Source organism: Falco peregrinus, chromosome 1, assembly GCF_023634155.1.
Source record: "Falco peregrinus isolate bFalPer1 chromosome 1, bFalPer1.pri, whole genome shotgun sequence".
NCBI lineage: Eukaryota > Metazoa > Chordata > Aves > Falconiformes > Falconidae > Falco > Falco peregrinus.
This window is the reverse complement of record NC_073721.1, coordinates 78,113,009-78,131,431: the sequence shown is the minus strand read 5'-3', so window position 1 is coordinate 78,131,431 and position 18,423 is coordinate 78,113,009. Positions and strand designations below refer to the sequence as shown.

At 43.3% G+C, this 18,423-nt stretch overlaps 1 protein-coding gene across 5 annotated transcripts in view; it reads left to right on the top strand.

Annotated features, from left to right (window-relative positions):
• ACTN1 (actinin alpha 1) overlaps positions 1–13,327 on the top strand; it is a 91,119-nt gene extending 77,792 nt beyond the window's left edge. For 2 of the 5 annotated variants that reach the window (XM_055803149.1, XM_055803140.1), the window contains exons 13-21: positions 494–602; positions 1,125–1,265; positions 3,252–3,434; positions 4,158–4,292; positions 5,114–5,293; positions 6,200–6,346; positions 8,976–9,041; positions 10,553–10,711; positions 12,446–13,327. In XM_055803149.1, coding sequence (XP_055659124.1) covers positions 494–602; positions 1,125–1,265; positions 3,252–3,434; positions 4,158–4,292; positions 5,114–5,293; positions 6,200–6,346; positions 8,976–9,041; positions 10,553–10,711; positions 12,446–12,604 — 1,279 coding nt within the window. In that variant the 3' untranslated portion in view covers positions 12,605–13,327. Of the gene's footprint in view, positions 1–493; positions 603–1,124; positions 1,266–3,251; positions 3,435–4,157; positions 4,293–5,113; positions 5,294–6,199; positions 6,347–8,337; positions 8,419–8,975; positions 9,042–10,552; positions 10,712–12,445 lie in introns of all 5 variants that reach the window. The other 3 variants (XM_055803143.1, XM_055803137.1, XM_055803132.1) reach the window with 2 other exon arrangements.
• The last annotated feature ends 5,096 nt before the right edge of the window (positions 13,328–18,423 follow it).

The following is an 18,423-nucleotide window of genomic DNA, read 5'->3' as shown; positions in this document are numbered from 1 at the left end:
ATTGTATAATTTAGCTATTCCTTGCCACCCATATTATGCAACTCTTAGAACAATCTTAAGCAGTTTCTTTGCATTCATAACAAAATTTTTGCTGCCCATTCTCGTGTACAAGATGCAGGTAGTTAGCCTGCATGATGTCCTTACACAGCGTACAGGGGCATATTGCTCTGCACTTTATCTGTTTATTCCCAGTCTGAGCAAAAGTCTGTACTCCCTTCCCCCAGTGCAAAGTTATTCCAGTCAGGCAGCCAGCACCAGTGTTTGTAAGGCCTTAGGTTGTGGTTGTTTTTCTTCTGTTCTGTTCTGTTTGATGTACCATAACGTACAGCGTCTCCAGAACTGGATACTGTTGTCATCCTGGCTCACTTTACTTGCAGAGACCACGAGCTCTTTGTCTGAATCTGTTCTCAAGGCTGATAAAGATTTCTAATGGGTTTCTCCTCCCAAAGGTCTTTTTTTGATGACTTATCCTTTTTTTCCCTGCCCCTTACAGTGAGCTGGACTATTATGACTCTCCAAGTGTTAATGCCAGGTGCCAGAAGATCTGTGATCAGTGGGATAATCTGGGTGCCCTAACCCAGAAACGTAGAGAAGCCTTAGAGGTGAGACATGTTACCAGTTGGACCTTTGGGATTACGTGGGAAGGTCATTTGTGGGAAGCAAGCTGTGGTGGGCACAAGCAACGAATTTCAGCTCTTTTGTGCACTCCTATAACATCCTAGACTGTAAATGGGGGCTACATTTCAGTATATTTAGCCTGCTTTTCCCCTTCCAGCCCAATTATGGTGTCATTTGTTTGCTCAGACTATTTCTGATAGTTTTCTATCTAGATATCTAGATATGCTCAGATTTATTTCTACCTGTCTGTGATTTTAATTTTGTTCTGCTTGAAAATACTGCCCTTGTTTTGTTTTATTTCAAAGGACCTGAGATTCTTCCCTCTGAGGGAAAAATCCAGCCTGTGTGTAAGCGCTTAACAGCAGAGACACTTTTACTGTAGTGCCATCCTGGGAGCACCAAGGAGGTCTGAAAGGAAGGAGCAGCTCAGCCAGCCCACCTATCTATGTGATTATTCTTCTCTAACCATTTCTCCTGAATTTCTTTCTTTTTTGGTGCGTACCCAGAGGACAGAGAAGCTACTGGAAACAATTGACCAGTTGTACCTGGAATATGCCAAACGAGCTGCCCCTTTCAATAACTGGATGGAAGGGGCCATGGAGGACCTGCAGGACACATTCATTGTTCACACCATTGAGGAGATCCAGGTACAGAGCAGTCATTTGCACCGGTTAGGCTGGAATAAAGAGAAGCTGGGGGTCTCCTGGTTTCCTAGTGGTGCCAGATTTGTAGGTCATGTTTTGGTGCTTCTGGTCTAGTGAGTGAGCCTTAGCAAGAGAAACAAAAATTGTTATGTTTTTCCTTGATTTCCTGGGAAAACCTGGATCTGAATGGGTATGAAACATATTAAGACCATCCTAGCTGGACACAAAGAACTGAAAGTAGTTTTTTTCAGTGTAAGTCCAGTCTTATTAATGAAAGCCTGAAAATTAGAGAATCTTTTAGGGTCCTGTGTGGTTTTTTTAACCCACATGAGCAGAACTTAGTGTTGCTCACAGGTTCTGCAGGTCAGTTTTCCCATGTAATGTCATGTCCATGTAATTTGGTCCTAAGTGATAGGAAGTACTGTGAGGGCAGGTGTTGAGCTGGCAGCTGGGTTTCGGTGCTGAACACAAGAAAAATCAGAATTGTCCACTTTGGTGGTGGATTACCATTTGAAGTGAAAGACTTCCTGCCTTCTGCAAGACAACAGAGACAGTATTTCAGTTTTCCCCCTTCTGAAAGTGTGTTATGAAAGCAACTTGAGGTATCTACCGGTGATTTTCAGGCCTCTGAGAGCAGGAGTTACTCTTCCCTGGGTTGCACTGGGGACTTCTATTTCTCTTGCTTGATGGGCTCATGAAAAGAATCCAAGTTAGCTCTTGGCAGAAATGGCTGACAGCAACGTGGCCATCAGCGCGGCGGTGAATGGGACACCAACAGGACACCATGCAGGCAGCGGGGGCAGAGGGGTGGTGAAATAGCCCTAGCTTGGTATCAACACTGTTAGTGAGCTGCTACTTGTTTCTTCTACCCTTCCCTCCTGAACAAAGGCGTTCGTTAAGCCTTTCATAATGCAGAACAAATCTGAACAGCATTTAAGCACTTCCATCATCCCTTTGTGCAGTATCTTTCCCAGGCCCCCAGACTTGCATTACATCTCGATGGCCACCGCAGCAGCTGCAAAGTAATGAGTCACCGTGTAAGGAAGCACTTTTACAAAAAGTAGTTACAGCGTGTGTGTTGTAAGAGAGTGGTCAGCCATGCGGTTTACTTTCATTCCCTCTTTTGTCCACACTGTTCCCTCAGTTATCCCTGCACACACCTCTCTGTCCCCCATTGGTTTTGCTGCCTCTTTCCCTGTGTTTGCTTCCCTAGTCTTGATCTTCCAGGCTTCTGGGACGAAGTACCTTAAAGGCTTGTAGAAGCAGTGGGAGATGAGCCAGGACCAACTGGCTTGTCAGCTGTCCACAAACCACCAGCAAGCATGCCCCCACCGTCAGTCCTTGGAGCACAGGCTGGGCACCACGGCAAGACGGGGAACAGAAAGGGCCTGTTGTGTTCAGGGAGAAGGAGCTGTTTTTCAGGAGCAGCTGGAGCATATGTTGCCTGCGCAAGTTTGCTGTTGGCTGGAAGACCTTCACCTAGTTCTAACTGGCTCTGATCAGACTGAATCTGACTCTTATTATTCATCTGGGGTTATCTTAGGTGTAGAAGTAGCGGATACCTAGTGGGACAAGAAAAGCGTGGCACATTTACACTAGTGAAACTAGTGTAAAGTGACTGCTTTATAGGAAGTGCTAGTAGTCAGATCTTCCCAAAGGGGCTGATGGACAGTCCCTGAGCAGTGTTGGAGAAAGAGTCCCCCCCTAAATTATGAGCTGGAATTATTCCACCGTTTTTTGGGATGTGATCTGTCATTGGTCAACATGGGACAGAAGCAGAGCAAAAAAGAGACTTCACATCATTTAACTACTTGAAACAGCCTGTTTAGTGATGCTGGGAGAACATGAAAAGTGTATTAGAGTAGCCTGCTTTGTATCCTGGGAATATCTAAGCTTTTGCAGTCACTTCTGCAGGGATACATTTACTGAAGAGGCTATTCAGTAACTAATGCTCTTAACTGTCCCTTTGCTGCTGCCTTCCTTCTGCAGGGATTAACCACAGCCCATGAACAGTTCAAAGCCACTTTGCCAGATGCCGACAAGGAGCGACAGGCCATCCTGGGAATCCACAATGAAGTCTCAAAGATTGTCCAGACATACCATGTCAACATGGCAGGAACGAATCCTTACACTACGATCACCCCACATGAGATCAATGGCAAATGGGAACATGTGAGTTCTTTCCAACCTTGCAAGTTAGTGTGGAAGAATGCTGCTGCTCAACTACTGGGGGCCCCAGGAAGTATATTATTTACCCTTCCGTTACCCTCTCGTGCTTACTGCTGAGCCTTTTTTTTTTTTTCCCCATTTGTTTTCAGCTCAATTGCCACATACTTGGAAAATGGAAGATATATTTCATATAAATGTGTAAGGGGTGTCAGACCCTTTTTACTTGCTATTTTTATAATGAAAGATGCTAAATTAAAAGCTTTGAGGCTTTCAGTCCTCAGTTGACCTGACGAGCAAGTATGATATGTGAGTCAGTATCCTTTTTCACCATTCAGCCCTTCAGATGTTTTATCTCTACAGCCTTCTGTGGCTGTAAGCTTAGAAGAGCAGCTGCTCTCCCTACCAGCCGTGCTGATGGTTCTTACTACCAAACAAGATCACCAAAGTGAGGTCTGGACAGGGTCCTGCAGTTCAGTTACACGAACCACCAAAATAGTAGTGAATGGAAGATGCTTCTCGTCTTCCATGGCCTGAGATGAGTTGGCAGCATGCATCCTACAGCAGATAGGATTTGCATTCCATGAGCCTTCCCACTGTGTCCTAAACAGTATGACTGCTTGTTTTCAGTGCAAACACCACTCCTCCCTTCCTCGCAGCAATTTCTGCGTTTACTATATATGTGCCTTTGTATGTATAAACTGCATACTTTGTTACTCTTTGCTGTAGGTGCGGCAACTAGTTCCCAGGAGGGATCAAGCCCTGATGGAAGAACATGCTCGCCAGCAGCAAAATGAACGACTCCGTAAACAATTTGGTGCACAAGCCAATGTCATTGGACCCTGGATCCAGACAAAGATGGAGGTAGTGCTTTGCTGATTTTGAAAGAGTCTTGTTTTCTTCTGTGATCTTCGCTGATATTCTTATTCTTGGTCTTTCCTGACCACTGGCACAGTCATTCTTCCTTCAGGTTACAGCAAGAGAAACTTCAATAGAAAATATGGAGAATCCCAAGATTGACACTAGTTACTAAAGTGCTTGTACTTTTCTTCCCTGAACTCTTTAGTACAGGAATAAAAAACATCACTTAAAACGGTTGTGTTTATATGCAGCAAGTTAAAACCCTAAATCAAAGGCATGTTTTGTGTAACTGCTTTCACAGCAGTGGTCTTGATACACATGACAAAATAAATACAATTAGCATATCAAACATATATAGAGGAGACATTTTAAAGGGAGATCTTCTCTCTCTAGGTAATATTTGAGTTGAAGTAATTGCAATTGATGAAGTGGAAAAATATGAAGCTGTAACTGATGGCAGGAGCTGTAAAGAAGAGGGCAATTACAGAAATATGTCTGTATGAAGGGACTAAGTGGCAGACAGTACATCAGAAAAAGATCTGGCTTGGTACATTACCAGCTTGTGGACTGCAGTTTCCTTTTCTTTTGTATCCTTGTATTAGACACATCTCATGTGACTCACCTCACTTGGAAAATGTTCAGCTCTATTAAAATTTTTGCTGACACTTGTCTTGACTCATTTAAAGTAACTGCTCCATGAGATATTTTTTTTTCTTTTTTTTAATCATCATCCTGTGTGAGTGTGAAATAGCTGCAATAAATGTCCAGCATGTTGAAGCTTGTCCTTCCAATGGGGTCTAACTCCTTTGGCTTTGCTAATGCAGGAGATTGGACGCATTTCAATAGAGATGCATGGGACCCTGGAGGACCAGCTCAATCACCTGCGGCAGTATGAGAAAAGCATTGTGAATTACAAACCAAAGATTGACCAGCTGGAGGGAGACCATCAACAGATCCAGGAAGCGCTCATCTTTGACAACAAGCACACCAACTACACCATGGAGGTAAATGTTTTGGCAGCAGATCAGCCAGCCTCATCTGCTGTGGCCAGCTAGCATCAGCCACACCTAGCTCTAGCAATGTGTTCTGGTTTAGGAAAATTGAGAGCTTGACAGTGTGGCCAAGCATGAAACAGCATGTTGCTGAATTTCTTTTTTGCCTTGCTGTACTTCATGCCAACCCAGTCCAATATATTTCCAAATATAGACAACAGACATAATCTGAATGAGATCAGCAGTATTGCTTGAAAATTGTCCGGTCTCATTTCTTCTGCCACCCAATTGTGGCAACCTATTAGCTGGGATTAGAAAGACCAAGGGAGTGCTGGTGATTTTGAGCTGCCACAGCCTGGTAGAAGGAAAAAGTCCAACAAAAGCTTTTTAAAATTGGAGTCTGGCTTTCTGAGGTTTCTTGGAAGCAATTGGAGTTCAACATGAGTCCAGCAGAACACAGACGGGCTTTGAAACTTGTCTTTTGGTTTCTGGCCAACTCTCCATTAAGCAACAGCACAGGCAGTGGAGCACCAATGTCTTCCAAGGACTGTGGTTTGTTTATTTTCTTAGTAAGGAGAGTTTTCTGACCAACTAAGACCCAGAAGCACTGGGTTTGATTCTCATTTGTGTTGAAGGCTCTCAATGTGTTGCTCTGACAAGACAAAGGAACTTTGCAATAGGACCAAGGCTTTCTTAAGATCAGGAAATGGCCTCTTTTTTTCAGTCAGAATTCAGATTTTAAACATCTGGTTGGTTCACACTGCAGATGAGAAGGAAGCTTTTGTGAGCAAATGGACGACTTCTGCCTTGGCCACCAGGATCATTTAATTTGAAACAAGTAGCACATTAGATCCACTGGCCTCAGAGGCAGAAGTGGTACTTTTTTAATTTAAAAATTGTCCTGTTCTCTTTTTCCAGCATATCCGGGTGGGCTGGGAGCAGTTACTAACAACAATTGCTAGAACCATCAACGAAGTGGAAAACCAGATTCTGACCCGTGATGCCAAAGGAATCAGCCAGGAACAGATGAACGAGTTCCGGGCTTCTTTCAACCATTTTGACAGGGTAAGTCAGTGCTGACTGCAGCTTGGTAAGCTACGAGCTTCCATGTAGACTGCACAATGCAATAAAAAGTAAACAGTCACTGTGATAAAACTAGATCAACAGAAGCTATTTCATCCTTAAAAACACCACTCCTGTGGAGCAGTCATTCCTGTGAAGACTGCTAATGGATCATCAGGCTGGCAGAAGTGTATCTTCACAGGAAACTGCAAAATTTCTTGATAAAGCCTAAAGCATGGAAAAGTTTGAAGGCTTATTTAGGGAATCAAACTTCTACCCCATCTTCCCAAGAGAGAGATTATTATCTTGATTTATAAAATTCTTTGGAGCAGCTATCCTCCACTCTGACATACCATCATATAAATGTGTATTGAAGAAACAAATATTGCTCTTGTATGGAGCAAACAGGAGAGTCTATACACACCATGGCATTGCATGACATAGATAAACCCCTGATGTAAAGCCTGCCTTGCCTTACTTGGAAACACATGCCAAGGCGTTAAGTCATGCAGTAAGAAAGGAATTCGAATTCCTTAAAGGAAATTTTCCTCCCTTCAATTTGCCAGCCTGTCTGCAGCCGTTCCTTCTACAACCCAAGTCACAAAGGTGTCATGCAGGGAAGCAGAGACAGCAGCCCAGGCTTGAAACTGGCTCCATTATCAACCCCTCAATGTTGTCTGGAAAGCCGTGAGCAGCCTGCAGAGATACTAAGTCAGTGATGCAAATATAGGTTGCTCTCCACCACTTGCTACGCCAGCCAGAGTGTGTGAAAGGTCTCCATAGAACAGGGCTGCAGTCTGCCCTCAGAGACTGGCAACACTTTCAGATTGCTGAACACTGGCTGTTTCAGCCCTTCTCTAGCTGCCTAACAAAAACCATTGGCTTCTTTTCTTAGCAGAGGAACCCATAAAGCCCTATAGATTTTATATTTTGACCTTCATATCATTTGCCCCTTGCTCCACACCAGTCTGTATGATAACGTATAGAGAACATGGGTTTCCCATCTTCAGCTGTGTTTTGATTTACGAAGGCTTAATGCTGACCTCAAAAGCTGATTTTTTTTGAGGAAGGTTGCTTGGAATTGGCCCCACCATCCTGTCTTGTAGCTTCCTTGATCTGGCCAGAGATGATGGCGGCAGGCAGAGCCTCTTCAGTGCTTGGGGGCTGTCCTGAGCTAAAATTCTGCAGGGTGGATGGGGAGTCTCAGTTCGCGTGGTAGCTCACGTATAGTTTGATGGGTACATCCAGACACTGGGGGATGTGGGGAATGAGCAAAGGGAAGAGCAGCTGCCAAGCTGTGTAGTGCTGTGCTGTACAGCAGTGCTGTTTGCAGAGCTGAGCACTTGAAATAGCTTTGCCAGTCAAAGCTTCGGCTCATGTGCAGGTCTCACAAATACAGCCATAACACTGCTCCCCTGAGCTTCAGCTGTTTTTCCTTGTCTGTTCCTGGGATGCCCTGACAGCTAAGCTTCCCTGGGCGTGTTTCCAAACATACCTGCCCTCACCTACTCCTTTAGTGGGACTTTTGACTAGAAGATTAAGGCAATGCTTCTCACTGCCTCTGCCTGCTTACCTGCACTCTGGGTTACTAGTCAAACACAGGGCTTCTGACACCATGGATAACAAGTGGTGACACAAGTAATTCACTCGGGAGATGGAGATCTTGAGGCTTCTGAGTATCAACTGGTTTTGTCATTCAAATGCTCTCAAGATGTGATGAGCTCTGTGAGGAGGAGCTGTTCCAAGAGCATTTTTAGCACATCCTGAAATGTCATTGTGATATCTAATGTTGTGCACTTTTTTTATTTTTCTTCCCTGTCTTTCTATCTGCATGTCATTCTTCCTCTCCCTCTCTCCTCACCCACTGCATGGTGCACCTGTTTGTTGTCCTTTCACCTCCCTTTTATCTCCTCTTTGTCCCCCTTCCTTCTGCCCCACACCATCACCCCACTGGCACTGCATGTCCTGCTGCCTGGCGCACACCGCATAACCAGGACCACTCCGGCACACTTGGCCCTGAGGAATTCAAAGCCTGTCTCATCAGCTTGGGTTACGATATTGGAAACGATGCACAGGTACTGAATGCTAGTGGTGAACACAGCCAGATATTAAACTGTGAAAAAATAACAGTTTTTCCTTTCTTTTCTTGTTTGTCTTAATCCATCTGTCATTGCTGTTCTTGTGTTTGACTATATATACACATCACTCTTCTATACTACTTCCTCTTTAAATGTACTTTGATATCTATTCCTTCTTAATTCCCTAATTGTTTGTCTTGGGAAAAATCCTTTTATGTCTGGAAATTATTCCATTTACTTCTGTGTCACTTCACACTCCCTTTTTTGTCCATCCCTCAATCTGTTTTGCTTGGTATATTCATTCTTTTTTTTCATCGTCAATATGTTCCTTGTGTATAAACTATTCCATGTCCAAAATCACCTTTGCTTCTTCTTGGTTTCACAAACTACCTCTCCTCTGTTGCTTTTCATTGTCTGTAAATCCTTCCTTCCCTCTCTTCCCTCCTGAAACTCATTCTTTGTAATATCTCATGTGGGTTCATTTCTCCCTGGACTGGTCTCCCTTTTTTGTCTTGGCTTTTTCCATCTTTCCATCTTTTCATCATTCCCTGTAGAAGAAGACTGGTATGATGGATTGTGAAGATTTCCGAGCCTGCCTTATCTCCATGGGTTACAATATGGTAATGTAGAGCCCTCTGTCACTCCTGTTCAAAGTGATTCTTGTAGACATCTTCAAAATTAAAGGGAGAATGTGTAGTGAATCAAGGTAAATACAGCCTTATTTTCCAGAATTATCAGCAATGGATGTTTAATCTAGATTAGTTGTACATGTAAAATTCTTGTCTCACAGCAGTAGTTGAAGGTAAAAAAAATGGAAATAATTGTCTAATTCCTGTGTATTTCAAATAAGCACTACATTTATCGAAGTGAGTAGCTACAAGTGGAAGAAATGGTAAACTTCCTTGTATTAGTTCCTGCACTCTGCACAGTGCACACAGCCTCCCCAGCCCCAAGTATCAGTTGAACTCATCTAGAAATACACATGACCTGATTTCTGAATACACTCAAATGCTGCTCCTCTCATTCCTACTATTTATTTCACATCTCTCTTCCTGTACATATAAGTTCGAGTTCTAGTCATCCTCCCCATAGCTTTTCCCTCTCCAGAGTACTTGCATAGTCAGAACGGTAACATGTGGCACCTTCAGAGGCACAATAAGTAATAGAAAGAGCTTCAGCAACGACTGATGCTCATCAAGGGGCAGGAAAAGAGTAGTGCAGAAATATTCAGCTGTACTCAGAGTATCTTTGCTCCTGCTGTCAGGCAAAGCAGTGTTTATTCATCTTACTCATCAGCCCAGTATAAATACAGACTCTTTAGTGTAGAGTGCCAAGCTGCAGTAACATTTGATTAGATACCTTAATTACTCTTGAAGGCATACTGTTCTAGATGTGTTAAAGAGCCTGTTCCCAGGAGAAGATTCAGCTCTGCTCTCTCTTCCTCCTTACCTGGGGAGGAAAGAGTCCCAAAGATGAGAATAGATGATCTTCCATTTATATGCAAAAAAAAAAAAAAATGCAGAAAATTACACTACAAAGTTTTGACTTATGTAGCGAACTCCTCTGTAGGATCTTCCCTGTAAAGGCTATTTCCCTGTGCCACTCCAGGTATGCAAGTCCTTCTTTCCAAAGCCTGTCTAGTTAAGATGAACCAGATACTATTAAAGACCCCAGAGACATTTCTTCTGGGAGCTTCTGTTCTGGCAGCTGAATAGAACTGTGGAAGTTTTCTTTTAGTAAATGAAAAATAAAAGGATTTGAGGAATGCAGACCTTCAAATACTGCTACAGACATCTAGGACAACATATATTACACAGAAATTTGCATGATTCCCTGAATTCTGTGTGATACTGTTTCCTGATAGGAGCATTGTCCTAGAGTTGGATGGAGATGGATGTTATCCTAGGGCACAGCTGTGACACTTACTCCAAAGGGCAAATGAGTGGGAAACATTTGTACACAACAGCAAGCTGAAAAAGAATATCCTGCTTAAGAAAACAGAGAAAAAAAAAAGTGGTTTCCATTTGGCTTTGTTTTTCTAGCTGTGAGATGCACTGCTGAACAGTTTCTCCTCACTTTCATAGCACTGCTGCCAAAATGTCCAGGCTTACATGACTCTCTTGTTCTCCAGGGAGAGGCAGAGTTTGCCCGCATCATGAGTATCGTTGACCCTAACCGTTTGGGTGTAGTGACGTTCCAGGCCTTCATTGACTTCATGTCCCGGGAAACAGCAGATACAGATACCGCTGACCAGGTTATGGCTTCCTTCAAGATCCTGGCTGGAGATAAGGTCAGGCTCCACACCTTCCTTACCTGCATCTGCATTGCTCCTGCTTTTCTTTTTCTCTCTTGTCACTGAGAGAAAGTGTTGAGGGAAGCACCCTCTAGCATGGAGGGTATTTTCACACCACCATTGTGCAGTGCTGGAGGAGTGCAAGGCTTAAGTGTGGGTTAATGAGCAGCCTTGCCAAGGCACTTGAAAGTCCTCTTCAGTTGTCAGTCAGAACTTTGCTCCCCACTCTTGCTTTAAAAAGTTAATTAAGAGCTTGGTTACATTTTGTCATTTTAAAATGTATGAAAAAATTCAACAGATGGTTCTTGATTAGTCTTGAAAAGCTATTAATTACTGATGGCTGTAAACTTGAGATGACCTTTCTCAGATATAGATGTGTCACTATCAGTTGTTACATAACCAATAGTAGATTTTCATTGAGGATATCTGTATCTGCAAGAGAGCATCTTTTAAGCACAGAAATTGGATGATGCTAAAAGTATTAACTTTTTAAAATTTGCATCATCAGTGGAACCAGCTGATAAAAATTGTCATCTTATTTTTCTTATAACAGTCCCTACTAATCTTTTATGCAATTGAACAAACATCTTCATGTAATGTTAATATATCTCTATATTTGCTAATGATTTTTTTCATCTCACTTTAAATGTCAGATACCATTTCTGAAATTGTAATGAGTTACCATTAAATCCAGTACTGGTTTCCATGTTTCACTAATAATCTTTTCAAAATCATTACTGTAGAAAACTACGGTACTGGTCCTTTAGGCACCTGACCGAAGCCAGTCCTATTGTCTTTCAAGGCATGAAAATTCCACATTATTTAGATAAGCTAATCGCTGAATAAATAGGTACTTTTGGATGCAGTATTGCTTATTAACTCGTTTACTCTGTACAGTACGTTAAATATAATTGTCAGTGTTTAATATGCTTTAGTGACTGTAACATGAATCAGACAGTACTTCATTATGAAGAAAAATACCTCTTACTCACTCCAGTCATTAAACTGAAAGGCGCGGGGGGGAGTCACGGAGGAGGGAGGGAGATGGTGTGAAACCTGAAGCATTGTTCAGACAGACTGCAAATGCCCATGAGTCAGTCAGCTAAAGACAACATACTGGTTAGCAAACAGGCAGCTACTGTTACCTGCCGCATGGAGAGAAGCCAAGCTAGCCCAGTGAGTCTCCAGAAGCTGAATTTACATAAGAAGTTTTGCTTGCTTATTAAAAACGTCTGCTGTGAAAGGCAGGGATTGTTGGGGGACCTGCAGAAGCAATACAGAGTGTTTGCTTGTCTGCTGCCTGCGCTGGTGCTACCAGCCAGAGCTAGTGGGGATGGCTCCTTTCCCTGCTCTGAAGAGAGGGATCGGCAGCTCCCAGGTTTCTGTGTCCTGCCATTTGCTTTCACCCAATTACCTCCACAGGAAGGCACAGTCTTACACCAACAACTTGCCTTACTTACCTCTAGGTCTTTGCTTTAGGTGTGCTGGCATCTCTCCTGCAAAAACAATCTCTTTCTGTTGTAAAAATCGTTTTCTTGTCCAAACAGTGGGCAGTGACTGCATTTCCTCCCAAGGTGTATGCACAGAGCTCCCCACGTGGGTGTACACTGCTAGTCTAGTTGTTGGGTCCCGGCCCCGATTGCTGTCTGGAGGGGCAGGGGGTGGTTGTCGCTCTGAGGAAGGTCAGTTTTCTGAAAGTAACAATCACCTTATTGTTTGTCCTCTTTGCAGAACTACATCACTGTGGATGAATTACGGCGGGAACTGCCTCCTGATCAGGCTGAATATTGCATTGCTAGAATGGCACCCTACAATGGCCGTGATGCTGTACCTGGTGCCCTGGACTACATGTCCTTCTCCACGGCACTCTATGGCGAAAGTGACCTTTAACTTTTTTCTGTCCCACCACACGCTCCCTCCCCTCTCCCCTGTCCCACACGCTCTTCTTTCTCTTTGCAAAGCAGCCTCTGCTCCGCTCTTTTTTGTGTTTCCCTGTTTTGCTTCAGATAACAGATCACATTTTTAAGTGGGGGGGAGGACATTGACATGGCACCACCTACCTTGCCCTTGAAATGACAGTTTACAAAATTATTTTGTGCAAAAAAGTTACATTTTAAAAAGAACAGACATATTTTATTATAGAAAAAGGTATTTTTCACCACCAGATTGAAACTTAAAAAGAAAATGTTAAAATACTGCACCAGATATTTTTTGTTGTGACATAGGAAGTCAAGCACAATGTTACATTCCATCCTTTCCAAAAATAACCAAACAACAACAAAATACCACTTGTTCTGTTAACTTTTGCATTTGCATATGTCTCTTATCACGGGAGGGGGGAAGGCACACAAGTGCATGTGTTTGCTGGTTCACTCATTTCATGAAAATATTTTATGATAAACTTTTGAAATTGCTGTGTTTTCTAGGGAAAAAATAATGTACACAGCTCATGTTTTCATATTTAATTAAAAAATACAATATGCCTCCTATGTTTATCAGTGCACAACTTTTTTTGTTGCTGCGAGTTGTCTGGTTTCACAACATGAAGCTTGAGAGTTGATAACTTTGATATTGCTTGTCACAAACCATATTAAAAATTTCTTGTGATAACAACTCCAGACTTCATTCATTTGTATAGTAAAATTGTTTAATCCTATTTAGTTAAAACAACAAACATGATGAAGAGAATCCAAAGTTAATGGCTTTTTAACTGTAGTTACAATACTTTTAAAGGTATACTTCCCTCCCTCTTAACGTTTTCATTCTTGTTGAATGATGTTGCAATTTTCACAGCTTTATGACCACTTTAATGGGTTGGGTAATTTTTCACCATCCCTGATACACCCACATGTCTAAGAACAATAGTCTTCTTATTGCTTAAAAACCAGCACAGAATTGGTTAGTAGACCTGTGAGATCAGACAGCCACTGTACCTTGAACTACCTATGAAAAACTCATCCACTGTTCCATGCTCAGCATTGAGTATCTCACCGCTTTTGATATCATGTCTTCCAACTATAAATTCTTCCAGAGACCAGGATCATATTTGTATTGGACATTCAGAAGAAACCAGCCTTTGGGACCTTTAACAAGTCATAAAGTATACACACACGCGCATGTGCCTGAAAATCAGCAAGGGGAAGCAGCTAATCCTTTCCCAGCCATCTGGGCATTTCCTGTCATTCCACAACTTTAAGAAACATGGAGTTAGGAGCAAAAAAACTGCATTACTGCTTCATGACACGTTTCTAGTGAGTGTTTTTTAGGTATAACTACATACTGCCATCTCTGGTCCCAAAGGCAGTTTCTGTTTTGAAGTAACAACTGCAGGAGCACCATGCACAGGTTCACCAGCAACCCCTGCAGCCCTCAGGAGCGTTGCTGTTGCCCTCTGTTCTCCAGGGCAGAGCTACGTCCTGAGGAAGGCATTGTACGTGTTGGGTTGGGGGTCAGCACAGCTTTCTGGTTTATTCTGACCTTGAGTAGAACAAAATAAAAATCACAGCGGTGTGATGGTGTTATCCCAAATCTGGGTTCTTCACCCCGTGTGCAAGAGCTGATCCACACACAGAGTCTTGGGTGCTAGGTGGTGAATCCACAAAGCTAGCACTCCTCTGAACACATAGTCAAACTTCTTACACACTTGGGCAATAGTTCACAGTTACATTTAATCACACTTAATTTTCATTGGTTCTTTCGAGCCTTGTCTCCATTTAAAGGTATAGCATTTTTCTTTTCATCTGCATGTTCTGTGGGGAAGAGGGCTTTGTGAGGGGGCCCTCTTTGCTCCAGGGTGGATCTTTTATTATGTTAATAGGATTGTTGACACATAGTTCAAATTGTTTAGTGTTGTTAACCATTTGGTTCTCCTTGAGCTTATTTTCTTGTGTCCCAGCTTGACATATTTATGGTTCCTTCCCCCAAGGCCATGTTTTGTTATCTAAGGATTTAACTAACATCCTCCCTCTTTCAAATGCTTGGTTTTTTCGCTGCAGATATTTACATTTTCACCCTCTCTTTTTTAAAGTAAATGGTTCTTACATCATTGTGATGTATCCCAACCAGACAGTATCCGCATACTGTATTTGGAAGGGGGGATGCCAATGCCTCCTACAAGGCTTCCTCCAGGAGACACCAAGATCTGTGTTCTCCTGTAGGCTGGGTAATGTGTTCACAGAGGGTACACAGCTTCACACGTACAGTACACTGCTTCATACATAGACAAGGCCAGACTGTACTTGCTGTCATTTGTCTCCAAATGTTGAAGCAGAGGCAGTTCATGTAAGTTACCGGTAACTGCATTGTTAACGAGTGCTGTGGTTGAGCCGAAGCAGAGTTTCCTGTGCTGTGACCCATGACACCGAGAAGCCTGGAGGTGCGCTCGGAGTTGGTCAACACATAATGTAGGGACTTGCAGCCACGTCAGTATTTAATCCACTTGCAAGCTTCCCCGTAGGCCCACTTTCAGCTACATCGCTAGTATGTTGCTGCAAATGGGACTCTCCTCTTCAAGAATAGTGCCGATTTCATTGCCACATTCTAATGTGCATAATAGATCATCTGTTTGAAAACTAAAACAGCAGAGGTGGTGATGACAGGCATGAGCTGATAATCTACATTGATGTTTGCCTCACAGTAGCCATTGCCCTTGATTTGATAACCCTGTTTCCTCAGCCTCAGTAGCTGCCCTGTCCTGTGTTTGCAAAACAAAAAACTTTTACTGGGCTGTAGTTGTGTTGCATGCTGTGACCACACAAAACCCCAGCTGGTTTTATGAGAGAGAAAGCAAGTAGCTTATCCCTGCCCATGCCACAAATTGGTGTCAGTGTGGGAGATCCAGCCTTGCTAATGTTGCTCCACTGGCACCACAGCACCACATCCTTTGAAGCCGATGTGTCAACAGCACCAGAAGGGCCTCACCTGTGTGAGTGCTTCTGAGTGAATAAAGTTCAAAATATTGGCAACAGGTGTTCCTAAAATTTTAGGCACACTTACTGGTATTTATTCTGCTTAGGTGGCACAGCCTTTGACAAACTGGTTAGAGCTTGTGTGACCTTGTCTTTTTCTGGGCTGTAGACAAAGCCTCCTCATTCCCAGCCCATCTGAGGGGAAGCAAATAGGATGCTGCAAGACATTCACCTCCCTCATATGCAGCACAAGGTGCATCTTGCAATCACGTGGCCTTACAGTCTCTGGCAGTTGGCATGCTGAAATTTGAAAGCAGCTTTTGGTATTAGGTTCATGGTTTTGCAGCTAATGTGCCATGCCATTCTTTAGCCAAGTCCTGACATCAGCCTTGATGAAATTTGTTTCTGGAAGCAGCTGCTTGCAGTTCAGTGACTGCCCCTTCAGGACAGAAGAAGCAGACAGTCTGCTTCAAGCTCACATCTCCCATTCAAGGGTAAACTCTTTTCATCAGTCTGCCATACTCACTATTTTCAGGCACAAAAACCTGAAACAATGCTTTCCCAAGAAATTAACCATGTTCCTTTCATCGCTGTTGATACCTTTGGCTGCTGAGGTCTCAGTACCTGCCCCAGCATAACTATCTGGCAGTACAGGGGCAAAAAACACATCAGTGCTCAGACAACATGGGTCTGTCTTCCCTGCCAGAATGTCAACTGCCTTTCTGAAAGCCTCTCAAATCTATCTTGTGACTGTTGAATGTCTTCAGTGCTGCCAGCATCTGTTTTTGGAGTGAAGGAGCAGAGCCAGCAGTACAAGAAAACAATGAAAGGAAACAGATCTGCAACCTTGAATAAACTTGGTTTCAAAGTAGTATTCATACATCCACAGACAATCCATCCAGCTGAATCAGACTGACTGGTTTTATCAGAGAAATAATGGAGAGGGCAAGGAATAAAGAAAGGGTGACTGTAACGGCTGGGAAAAGGAACAGCTCAAACTAAAATAATTTTATTAAGAAAACAGAATGCAGGTATGATTTTCAGACCACAAGATTATTGGTACAACATTACTTGCACTACAGATGCTGGGGTAGGACAGATTTTTTCCACCCGTGGCAGCGAAGTACTAAGAAAGCTTAATCCTGTTGAATTAATCAAACTGCAGAGGTGACTGGCTACTGAAAGAGTTGCTACTGTGTAAACCCTTACAATCCATTGCATTAGCTCTAAGCTGCTGGGAAAGTCCTAGCATGATAAACAAAGTCTAGGGCATATCCCGAGACAAACAGGTAATCAGAACACTCCCCAGCATGCACCGAGAAAACATGTTCAGTGCCACAGTCAGTAGAGAAGTCAGCCATTGCAAAGAATAAAGTTAGACAATCTCGTACAGGAAAGGATGCTCTGTAAGACTATTTTAGGTAGATTAAAGTCTCAGAAATTTAAATCCACTAAAAATGCAAGAGAAAAGTTAATCTTTCCTATATTCTGAGGAGTTACAGCCACTATAGACACTCACCAATAAGATATTAAAATGGATTCCCCCCCCCCCGTGTTTGGACACCACATAACAGTCAGGAAAGAGTAGCAATTTGAGTCAAGATGGCTAACAAATATTGCAATACACCCACATCAATTAGTTGTCAACAGCTCACCTGTCACAGCATCTGTTATGGGTCACAGGTTCTCCCACTTGTCTCAGCTACATCAGGCACCAGTTGTTGGAGTCCAACTCAGTCAGCCTTACACAGGGCACCAATTGTTGCAGCACAAACAAACTAGTAGGCTACAACAAGGCTTTTACCTTTGGTCAGATTCTACCATCCAGGCTGTTTCTCCTTCCTCCAGAAGACAGACCACACTACTCACTCCCACTCCTCCACCACCCAACCACCTCTCCCACCCTCCTCGGTGCTATTTAAGCACTTAGCAGGAACGAGCTACAGCAGCACATCGTCCATGTCAATCAACCCACTGCCTTCGAGGCGAGGCCACAGCTGCATGTTATCAATGCTAATCAACCCACTGTATTCCTCTACAAGGAAAGCTTCTCAGGTTTGTTCTCTGATTTCTGGGACACACATGCACAAAAATATGTTGGTAAAAACTGCACTACATCCCATCTCTGTCTTATCTCTTCTTAGCAACTTTATTTACACCTTCTTGTTATTAGTCAGTAGTTCACATCCTGTGACCTAGCAAGCATTCAAGCAAAATATTGTGAAGGACCTCTAGCTAGCACAATACCTCAGTGACCCCGATCCTCCTACTGTCTGGAAAAGCATAATCTCTCACGACTGCTGTAGGAAGCACACAGTGTTATTGCCGCTGTGCAGATGAAGGTGGCACATGGAGAAAAAGGGCTAGATGCCACTAGAAGGTTGAAATGCAAATCCTGAATTTACAATTGCAATCCAAACGGTCTCTGTTCAGCTGCTGCCCCAGTCTGGAGGTAGTGTTCACTAGGCTTTTCCCTGTTACACCTAAGCCTTCTCTGCACACCTACATTTCTGCTTCGGGGCAGGCCTGGAATGGGCCATTGAAACAACCAGCTACCTGGACCCTGGTGACAGTCCCCATCAGGGCCCAAGCATTTCCCTTGCAAACACCCCACATCACTGGGGGCTGCAAACCTTACCCCGTGTACAAATAGCAGTACGGAACAGCAAGACTGGCTGCTTTCTTTGCAAAGCCCCTTGGTGGGTTTGTCACCCATTTGCTCTGTAAGAGCCTAATTGCCTAAAATACCTTCACATAAGGAGAGTAACACAAGTTCAGGGCTTCATCCCTCCTCAGGGGATC